The sequence below is a fragment of the Ctenopharyngodon idella genome, chromosome 22, assembly GCF_019924925.1.
Source record: "Ctenopharyngodon idella isolate HZGC_01 chromosome 22, HZGC01, whole genome shotgun sequence".
Taxonomy (NCBI): Eukaryota; Metazoa; Chordata; class Actinopteri; order Cypriniformes; family Xenocyprididae; genus Ctenopharyngodon; species Ctenopharyngodon idella.
In genome coordinates this window covers 12,273,684-12,285,526 of record NC_067241.1, presented here as the reverse complement: position 1 = coordinate 12,285,526, position 11,843 = coordinate 12,273,684, and the positions used below count along the sequence as shown (strand labels likewise).

The following is an 11,843-nucleotide window of genomic DNA, read 5'->3' as shown; positions in this document are numbered from 1 at the left end:
GTTAAGTTTCCATCTTTTTTTTTATCAAAAAGCCAATGTTTCTACATTACAATGCCTCAAAACTTCACTATCATTGATGTCCTGTTTGATTTCAGAGAATTCAGCTGGTTAAAACAGAAATTGTGCTATGTGTCAATACAAATACCGAGTGACAAAGTTCATTATGCATATAAATGCAAGATCATAGAATGTTTCTTGGCCTTATTATCTCATATTTGCATTTTGCATTCATGAACACATCTGATAATAGTCATGAAAATAGTTTGATTAGCTGCATCCACTCTTCAAAATGTTCCTAACTTGTTTTCTCTGACTACTCCTTTAAAAGACCACAATAAAATGTGGCTGTGACTTCAATTAAGAAACCTGGATGACAACAGAAGACTGGATACCTTTGGTCACATCTGAACAAATTTGTGCAGAAAAAAAATGTGAAATTTATTTGTGTGTGTGTGTGGTTCAGTATTCCCTAAGTTATGAGGACAAAATATCAATCAATCTATCACCATAATATATTAGCCTTAAAATCCAATATAGCACATCAATTTCAATTTGGGCCATTAGAAGAAAAATACTGGACACACACAGACATTTTGGGTTTTCGTGTTTTATGGGGATGTTCCAACATGATTTTTATATTAACCCTAAACCTAGCCATCACAGAAAACTTTATGAAGGTATATTTGGTGCAAAACAACTGAGCACCTGTGACAGTGGAATTTGTAGTTGTAGAGAATAGCCACACTTGTGTATCAGTAAATTTGAAGTCACAGAGAAAAATGTTTTAAAAGTTGCAAACTTGTAGATTTTTTTTCTCTCCCACAAACAACACAATAGTTAGGCTACACCTTCTTAAATTCTTTATTGCAGGTGCACAAATCCTATTCTACAAAACACAAATTAAGAAACTCGTACGCTCACATTTTTGCTACACTTGACGCAGTGAATATGGTGCAAAACGCACCCACATCAAAAAATGTGAAGTGACGGACAAACTTTGCTCATCCGCAAATCAGTATGTGAATTCATCAAATGAGACTTGCACACTTGTAGAATTTTTTCTCACACATCTCTTTTTTTTTCTTGGATATTTTTCGAGCACAAACACAAGTACATAAATACAACTGCTTGAATCTGCTGCGACGAGTTTCAAACACTGTTTTTCGCTTTCAAGTGACAAGTTTTGCGCGCTCTCCTTTTTGCACCATATATCTATGGAAATGTGGAGCAAAAGTGAGCTGTGCATCTGTAGAGGCTTAGGCGGGCTCAGTCCTGAGATCAGGGAATTTCGGCCAATTAGAAAAGCTAGTTTGGGTTGTTGGTATGGAAGCCCCTTCCCGCCACAGTTAAAGGTGCAATATGTAAGAATTTTGCAGTAAAATATCCAAAAACCACTAGGCCAGAGTTATATTTTTTGTTCACTTGAGTACTTAAAATATCCCAAATGTTTGCAACTATTTGTAAATCGTGAGAAAATTGCAATTTTAACCAAGGCTCCGGGACGTGTGAGGAGTCGCCTGTCAATTGCGTCATACCCGCGATACCCTCGGTTTCCGGTTTTATTTTGTAGAAACCATGGAAACACCAAAGACGCTTTAATATTTACATGTTTTAATAGACAAGGGAACAACTGTTTTGATATATTTATAGACAGAAAACTGATTATTGTTATATAGCTCAACCCGTTAGTCTTATTGTTTAAATCTAATTTTCTTGATTTTTTTTGCGAGTACCATGCTTTTACCATGCCTCAGAGAAAAACACTATTTTGTGAAGTAGCTAACATAGCATCTTGAAACATTTTTCTCTGACTTTAAATTTACTGATACACATGTGTGGCTATTCTCTACAACTACAAATTCCACTGTCACAGTTGCTCAGTTGTTTTGCACCAAATATACCTTCATAAAGTTTTCTGCATTTTTACATTTTCAAAAAAAAATCACTTAGTATGATTTATGAGCCTCATGGGGACCCAAAGATGTTTCCACAAGGACATGTATTTTAGATATTGCCATCTTTGTGATCTTCGATGTTATATTTAAATACATTCATGATATTACAATAAAATGATCGTAAAACCAACTATTTTTAATAACTGTTTAACACTATGTTGTCTTGTAAATACAAACAAACATGTTTCCTGAGGTAATGTGGACATTTTTCACAGTGGTAATAGGATTACATGGATTTCCATGGGAGGCGCTCCTTCTCAGTTTTCGGTGTTGAAGTCCTATGGCACAATGGCCGTGTATTAAAAAATATAGTGAGCTCTTTAGTAGTTTTGGGCATCACAGACACGTTCTGAATGAACCGAGTTATCTAGGTAGGCAGCTTACTAGGTTTTGAAACACCGCCGATGTCTATGCAGGGACGACTGTCTGTCTGGGCTAACAGGATCCGAGTGGTATTATTTATCTCTCGCAACCTAGCAGCACTCTCTGGGTAAGCAAACATTTGAGGTGTTATGTGGTTTCTGAGTGCTAGTTAGTGGCACAGCGGTCTGTTTTATTTACACTGCGAGAGATTATGCTAACGTGCTACTTAGCCACACATGCTAATGTAATCCAACGACAACCGGTTAGCTACGGCTAAACGAATGATGTACTAAATAAAGATGTTTTATTGCACCCTAGATTGTGTGTTGCACATATTTAAATAGATATTTTTGTTACAGAAGGGTGGCAAATGTTGTGTTAATATCCCAAAGTACAAATCCTATTTGCGTGTGGATTGTCTTTGTTAGGACACCAGTTGTTGACGAATTGTATTTATTTTCACATTTATGTATTTGTGTATTGTGTTTTTTTTTTTTTTTTTTTTTTTTTTAATTTGATATACATCAAACATATCTGAGGCTACCCTGACTTTCTGTGTTGAAACTAGCTGGTGATAAATGTAAACTTTAGTTATGGTAAGTGTAATTTAATGTGTAGTGGAAATATTTTTTTTGTTTGTGTTTTTGTGATGGCAATATTGGGCATTTTTTATATGTGCACTTTATTTGAAAGAATGTTTGTCTTCATAATCGTTCATCAAAATGTAATTGACTCTGAAACGACTTTATGATTTGGCTGACGTCAACAAGCCCTCTTATTTGTTAAGCACCTGTCATATCGGCTAAAAAAAACCTTGTCATATCGGCTATGTTCTTAATACAATACTACTTTACTACCTTTTAAATTATGTGCAGTATACTGTATACCAGATACTGTTTAAACAATAAATTGGGTCATTCCGTGTCAACTCAACCAGAGGTCCTTGGCTTTTGACCCCCCTCTACAAAATAGTGGATTACTCAGTAAATATACATCTGTGACATTTAATATTTTGGCTTTCATCACTATTTATGTTTGTCTTTCTACAGAAAAAAATATAAACAAAATTAAAAATTTGAGCCGGGGAAGTTTCCAAAATGTAGTAGATTTGACATAGAATGACCCAATTAAATAGTAGGCATTATCCCACGCTAAATGTTTCAAACATTAATTGTGCAGAGTGATGAGGTCATGTGACAACAATGTAGTGTACTATCCGTAGATACTATCTATACTGTACTATAGGTACGTTCACGCCATGTCATAAATACCGTAACTATTTTGACTTGTAAAAAGCATTCATGTGTTCATAGAACTCGTAATTACAACTTTAGACTTGTATCACATGACCGCTGTACCACGCGACCACTGCAGATTTATTTTGGAGTTAATAGTGCAAGAGAAATTTACGAGTTCGAATCCGAGGACATGTCGTGAACAGCAGTGTCACGTGTTGTCATCTCTTATTTACGGTAATTACGACATGGCATACAATTACATACTGTTTAAAAAGTACCTCTTAAAGTATTGAATGTAAGTGCATCTTGCTATTATACTTTCATCTGAGTCTTATGTCATAACCCTTTTTGATTCACTTCTGTCTGTTTCAGACCAAATCCTGGCTTTTGTCAGAATTGCCAGGCATGCGGATCAGGCTGCAGGGCTCTGGCCATGCGGCCCGTCTCCTCTCCGAGCTCAACCGCTGCCGTCTGTCTCGCCTCCTGTGTGACGTCATCCTCCAGGTCGGGGGACGTTCCTTCCCGGCTCACCGTGTAGTATTAGCATGCTCTTGCACGCACTTTAACAGCCTCTTCTCCAGAGGTTCCCGCAACCAGGATGGCGTTCCCACCACCTTCTCTTTGGACTTTGTCTCCGCCGCCAATCTCGAGAAGGTGTTGACTTTTATCTACACGGGTGAGATTTTCACAGACTTGATCAATGTGGGAGTGCTTTATGAGTTGGCGGAAAGGCTCGGCGTGAAGGAGTTGGTGAGCGCTTGCCATGCCACCTTTCCTGACCTGCAGAGCTCCAGCTCTAGAGACCCGGTGGCCGATGGGGATACGGAAGGTGATATGGCGTCCGCCAACGCAGTGGCTGCGTCCGTTTGCTCATCCTCTGCAGCATCCTGCTCCTCGCTGTCTTCTTCAGCCGCACCCACACCTGTAACTCCATCTCCGGTTTCTCATGGCAGGAATGGCAGGTTGAATCGCTCCCACTTGGCCACCCAGTCGCCTAAAAACGAAGACATGCAGGTACATTTGGGTTACAACCAGCAGGTGACCAACAAGCTGAGTCCTTCGGACAGTAACCATTGTGCAGATGCTCTTCCTGGCCTTAATTTGCAGCTCAAGACTGAGCAAGAGGATGAAGGAGAAAATGGAGGAAGTAACTCAGTGGACCAGCTTGTTGTTAATGGTAGCAAATCAACGTTTGGGTCTCAGGAACCATGTTCCATCCCTGATTCTTCAGCCCAGCTTGGAGGGGAAACCTGCGCCCCTTCGTCGTCCTCCAGTGACCCCTTGGACAGTTTGCAGCTTGGGGCTGTTACAGGACCAATCAAAGATTCTGATTTTTTTGAGGAAGATCATGCTAGAAAGAGGCACCGCCTACAGGAGGAGCATACGGAAAGTGGTGATCAGTGGCGAGCGCTTTCAGAGGACATAATTGAACTGAGCGACGAGGAGGAGCACTTCATTGTGGAAGAAGAGGACGACGAGGAATTGATGTGCATTGAGAATGGTGAAAACGGGGCATCTCTTGGCCAATTGGCATCATCGCAGCCATGCAAATCGTGCGGGATGCTGCTTCCGGTGGAAAACGGCATCATACGAACTCATGCTGAGACGCACCTCTCGGAAACGGGTTCATGTCTAGTTTGTGGAGCCTCTTTCTCGGATCGTGCTGCTGGTGTCGCACACGCCCTCACACACGTGGGCATCTTGCTCTTCTCCTGCGACGTTTGTGAGCACCAGTTCCGGACCGAGTCTGCATTGATTCACCATAGACGTCAGTCAGCAGCCAAATGCGTCCCTCAAAATCCAGACCAACTGAACGGAGACTCCCAACGGCAAGGAGGGGAACTGCAGTGCACCATTTGTGCTAAATCCATGGCAAATGATTTTAAAGTTAGTGGAGCATAAACATTTTTTGTTTATAAGCCTTATACCGTGTCCTAATCAGGTGTGATGTGACAACTTTGAGTCATTATGCTTGTGCCTTATTCATTAATTAAAATAAAACTGAAATACACTGCCCAGCCAAAAAAAAAAAAAAAAAAAAGTTGCTGGTTGGATTTTAATAGGCAAATACTGAAAGGGTTAGTTCACCCAAAAATGAAAATTCTGTCATTAATTACTCACCCTCATGTCGTTCCACACCCGTAAGACCTTCGTTCATCTTCAGAGCACAAATTAAGATATTTTTGTTGAAATCCGATGGCTCATTGAGGCCTCCATTGCCAGCAAGATAATTAACACTTTCAATGCCCAGAAAGCTACTAAAGACATGTTTAAAACAGTTCATGTGACTACAGTGGTTCAACCTTAATGTTATGAAGCGACGAGAATACTTTTTGTGTGCCAAAAAAACAAAATAACGACTTTATTCAACAATATCTAGTGATGGGTGATTTCAAAACACTGCTTCATGAAGCTTCACTTCAAGATTTACAAATCTTTTGTTTCGAATCAGTGGTTCGAAATGTGTATCAAACTGCCAAAGTCACGTGATTTCAGTAAACGAGGCTTCGTTATGTCATAAGTGTTTCAAAATTTAAATGGTTCACGTGACTTTGGCAGTTTGATACACGCTCCGAACCACTGATTCGGCCAAACAGCAAACTTTTTTTGGCCAGACAGTGTATAATAATATATGATTATTAAAAAAAAAAAAAAAAACTTTTTTTATTTTATTTACTAAATTAACTAAAGCTAAATTGAATTAAAGCTAATGACAAAAGCACATAAGAAAATTATTAAAACTAAAATTAAAATCAAAATATAAAATAAAAACTAATTCAAAATATTGATAAATACTATACTAATATATAAATAATACTAAAGTAACATGTTTTAAAAAGCTACATTTTTAAAATTAAGAAATTAAAATATTATATAATATTTGTTATATATATATATATATATATATATATATATATATATATATATATATATATATATATATATTAATCAATATGAATTTTAAATATTTAAATATAATATTAAAATTTCTAAATATTCTAAGTAAACATTGCTTCACAGTTTTTCAGTTACTCCAGTAAACAAATAAAACAGATGTATCAAATATTAAAGTAAATATTACAGCAACCAAACTATTTAATTTTTTATTTTATTTATTTAATATTATTTTTTATATAGCATATGAGCTGCCACTTTATTGGTTACATACTGCTAACTAACTTGTATGGTAAAGGAAGAAAATGACTTCAGTGAGATTTACAACTATCAAATTTTCGTAAGATTACCTGGTAACACTTTAGTTTAGGGTCCAATTCTCACTATTAACTAGTTGCTTATTAGCATGCATATTACTGTTTATTAGTACTTATTACGCACATATTAATGCCTTATTCTGCATGACCATATTCTACATCCCTTAATCTTACCCAATACCTAAACTTAACAACTACCTTACTAACTATTAATAAGCAGTAATTAGGAGTTTGAGGCAAAAGTCGTAGTTAATAGTGAGAATTGGACCCTAATCTAAAGTGTGACCGATTACCTTGAGATTATTGTGTAATATTGTAATCTTTTTGTTATGACTGTAGAAAGATATATATTTTAAATCCATTATCATTTCTTTCACTTTAGAATTCAGTTTTACTTTAATATATCAGTTAATTTCATTGATTTGTTTATATTAATGATGGATTTTTTTCTTCTTCAGGCGGTCAGGGACCATGTTCAGAGCCACGCATGCCTGAGAACATTACGCTGTGGAGTATGCCAGCTGTCTCAGCCCTCTCGATGCGCCCTCCTGTGGCACACACTGACACACCTTTTTCCTATTTACACTTGTCCACAATGCGCCAACCCCTTCCTAGAGAGTGCACTGCTGGAGAGACACCTGTCTGTACACTCAGAGGAAGGAGCATCAGCGAAACAGGGCGACGGCAGTCCGGAAACCAGTGGAGAAGGCCAGGCCGAGCTGCGCTGCTTCCTGTGTCCGCAGACCTTCCCCTCAGAAACTGCGTTTCATTACCATCTCAGCGTGCATTCGAACGAGCTCCAGGGCAGCCAGGTATGGCCAGCCAAACGCAAGGCGGACCAGCTCATCGAGTACTCCTCATCCTCCTCCTCACCTTTGGAGGCAAGTGGCTCAGGTAAACCTGGATTCAACTTGAGTGTGGGATTCAACCTGCAGGACAAAATGGCTCACGGGGCCGTCCCGTTTCCAGCTGGACTCGTACTGAATGGCAACTCCGGTGCTGGCACGGGGCTTAGGGAAAAATTGTATCGCTGCCGGTACTGCGGCAAGCATTTCGCACACTCGGGCGAGTTCACCTACCACCTCCGCATCCACACAGGTGAGAAGCCCTACCAGTGCAAAGTATGCCTGCGCTTTTTCCGTGGCCGATCCACCATGATCTGCCACCTAAAGACGCATTCAGGCGCCCTCATGTACCGCTGCACTGTCTGCGGACTGTTTTTCTCCACACTTAAAATGGTTTCTTCGCACATGGAGCTCCACAAAGACCAGCTGCCGCCCGATTTCAACATCGAGGAGACCTTCATGTATAACGACCACTCTAAAGAGCCCGTCCCCAACCTGGACACCTGAACAACGTCGCCCTCTGAATGCTCCGTCACACTGTGTGCCCACGTTTACTTACTCCGTAAGTTGTTGAGGACAAGTGACCGTAGACTTAGAATGTAATGAAGTGTTTAATGTGATCGTCTTTGTGTTGGTGTCTACAGAATGAGTCCTAAAGACTAAAACTTTATTTTAAAAATGTAGTGCTGATACTTGACCACTTGATGGCAAGAGAGACTGAGCAAAGTTACACTGCCAATCAAATTTTTGGACACACCTCCTCTTTTTTTTTTTTTTTTTATCATTTTTTAAACAGTTTAGAATAATAATAGTCACTAAAGCTATGGAATAAAAAATGAACATATCATAACTATCTTATATTGTAGCTTCTTCAAATTTTTGCCAAGAATGTCATGAAGGTGCAGTGTTTAAACACTATTAAACACTTTTTGGCTGCTTTTTATTCACTATCTGGTCCAACTCGGTCATTTAAAATGACAAATTTTGAAAAAATTCATTGAGTTATTTTTGTCTTTTTCAGCCATTTAAGTATAAGCATTTAGATCAGAAGGTCTTTAAGATCACCACAAACAAATTCAGCCAAATACGTCCAAACTTTTGTGTTGTAGTGTTTTAATAACCAAGTCATTTTAACAGGATGTTGTTCCAAGTGCTGATGTGCGATTACCTCTATATACTCTTCCGGCAACTCTATCACAATAAGCTAAAGGTCTGTGGTTATTCTAAGGAAGCACAAAGTAACCTTTGATCTTACACGACACAAGCGCAAGTTGAAAATAAACCAAGACTTTGTTTCTATGTTTTCTGATAAATAAAGTAGTGCTCTAGGTCAAGGATGTAAATAAAATGGTCCTTTTTTTAAAAAATAAATAAAGGTACTTTTCTTTTACAGAATAGCTGTTATTTTTATAGTCGTGTAGTGTATCACTTGACGTAGACTAAATTAGAAATAGTTATGAGATGCAGTATCATATAGTTTGTATTTTGTGCATAAAGCAAAACACTTCAAACGTTGTTCATTCATTTAATTATGAAAATTATGAAAAGAGAAGCGATTCAGACTGAGGTGCTAGTATATCAGCCAGTTCATACGGCAGGGTTCATCTTCTTCACTCAGCACATATCGGAGTATTTTGTGCAAATGGTATTGTCATGACTAAAAACAATTCTTTACTGAAAGCTGTGATGTTCTTCTGTACCATTTTCCCAGCAGTTCTACGCCTTTTTATTCAGCACATTTCTTTCTTACATTGTTCATTTAAATATATATATTTTTTTGGTCACATCAAAATTGATTTGGCACACCGGTCCATTCATAATTGATGTCATTGGTCAAACCACAAAGTATGTATTGAAAGCTGCTGGGACATTGTGGTGGTTATAGCTTTATTTACAATGTACCACAGAAAAATACTGGCTCAAGAGAATGGCCTTATAAATTACCTAGTTTTATCACCTTCTTCAATCAATCAGTTTTATTTTTAGGAAGAAAATGCATAATATCAACCGATGTTGTGATTATAAACCACAGAAATCTTGATCCACTCTCTTTGATGTTGAACATGTGATAGGGAATGTCATTTATTTTATTTTCAACATGAAACAGTTGCCTTATATCACTTCAGTGTTATTTATATAATTTATATATGTTCAGTGTCACAATCATAAATCTGTTCTCTTTTACTACAGATGTACTTGTCTTCTGAATAAAAACGGTACTTACAAAACCAGTCATAAAGTCTCGTCTTTTCAACAGTGAAATTTTGATCATGTTCACAGAATTTGAAAATAAGACCATCAATGTTAAAGACCCCCTGTGGTGAAAATCAAGTTTTTAATGTTGTATATATGTCTGTGTGGTGTTTTTAATATGCTTTAAGACAAACCATGTGCAAATTCATAAGTCAACACCATTGCTGAGTATTTTCTCTTTAAAACTGCATTAAACCAAAGACAGTCTCAAACCCGTGGTTTGAAATCACTGGCTTTTCTGACGTCACAAACTATCTTGTAACCAATCACGTCAATGTGCCGGCTGGCTTTAGCATATCATTAACTCACTGCGCAAGGGAGTCTCAAAAGAAGGTTATCCTATGGCAAGCCGTGTTGACTTTTATTCATTCTCAGGATATGAATTCTTGATATCTACAATTCAGTTGCTGATGTCAACAATTCAATTCTTGATATCAGAAATTACATTTCCACTAGTAACAATGTTAATTCTTGATATCAAAAATTCAATTCTTGATATCAACAATTCAATTCTTGATATCAGGAATTACATTTCCTTTAGTAACAATGTTAATTCTTGATATCAACAATTCCAATTCTTGATATCTGTAATTGTATTTTCACTAGTGAAATGTCACCATAGGCTGCCATTCAAATTCAATTGTTGATATCAAGAATTCATTTCTGACTAGTTGAAATTCCAATTTCACATATCAGAAATACAATTCTTACTAGTAAAAATCATAATTTTTGATATCATTAATTACTTTACTAGTGCAAATATCTATTCTTGATATCAACAATTGAATTGCTACTAGTAACAATGTTAATTTTTGATAGCAATAATTTGATTGTCACTAGTTTCTGATATCATGAATGCGATTGTTACTAGTAAGAAAGCCATTTTAGATATATGAAATTATATTGATATCAGAAATACATTTTCAGATATCAAAAATGAACATTTTTACTAGTAGCAATTCAATTGTTGATATCAAGAACTGACGTTTCAACTAGTGCCAAATGAATTCTTGTTATCAAAGATTCGCATTTTTACTAGTAACAATGTCATTATTGATATCAAAAATTATGATTTTTACTAGTAAGAATTGTATTTCTGATATGTGAAATTGGAATTTCAACTAGTAAGAAATGAATTATTGATATCAACAATTGAATTTGAATGTCAACCTATGGTGACATTTCACTAGTGAAAATGTAATTACAGATATCAAGAATCCTAGTTTTTACTAGTGGAAATGTAATTCCTGATATCAAAAATTAACATTGTTATGTGTGGAAATGTAATTCCTGATATCAAGAACTGAATTGTTGATATCAATAATTCATATCCTGAGAATGAATAAAAGTCAAAACGGCTTGCCATATTATCAAGGTATATTTTTCTGTTGATATGAAAAATCGGGTAGATTTAGCAATATGGCGGATGTATGACGCATATAACGATGTTATGATGAATTTAATCAAAAACTATAGAATAACACAAGACGCTGCACTCCTACTGTTTTGAATGGGAGAAAGTGCAATGCGCAATATGGCGGAATAAGTCCCGCCTTCTAAATAAGAGCCAATGGCCGATTGGTAAAGTCATCGCGTCACTGCAGCGGCCGTTAGAAGCTCCGGTTTCTATAGAAACAGTCAGACGCGCGCCTCCGAAATAAGGCACAAGAGACGCGCATTTAGGACTGCGCATGCGCATTAGCTTGATCCAGCCTGAAAAATACCGTTTTTTGTCATGATTCGAGCGTTTAGAAACAAAATTTATGACACAGTTGTTGTCAGATTTCATTGGTGATTTCAAATATGAAATTTAACCGAAAGCTTGGCAAACAGCTTTGGAGAATTTGATGTTTCCCCATTCAAAGAGATAGGAGCTGCACTTGGATGCCCGAGAGGCGTTTCAAAGATGGCCGCCGAGTGAAATGACTTTGACTATATGCCTTTCTCCACTGACGTTTTGAGTTGTTCAAAGCGTTT

The 11,843-nt window shown here is 37.2% G+C and overlaps 1 protein-coding gene across 1 annotated transcript; it reads left to right on the top strand.

Annotated features, from left to right (window-relative positions):
* The first annotated feature begins 2,196 nt into the window (after positions 1–2,196).
* Positions 2,197–9,844, top strand: LOC127505121 (zinc finger and BTB domain-containing protein 39). Its single transcript, XM_051880467.1, has 3 exons — positions 2,197–2,445; positions 3,929–5,443; positions 7,227–9,844. Exons 2-3 carry the CDS (start codon positions 3,962–3,964, stop codon positions 8,118–8,120), a joined length of 2,376 nt encoding a protein of 791 aa, XP_051736427.1. The 5' UTR covers positions 2,197–2,445; positions 3,929–3,961; the 3' UTR covers positions 8,121–9,844.
* The last annotated feature ends 1,999 nt before the right edge of the window (positions 9,845–11,843 follow it).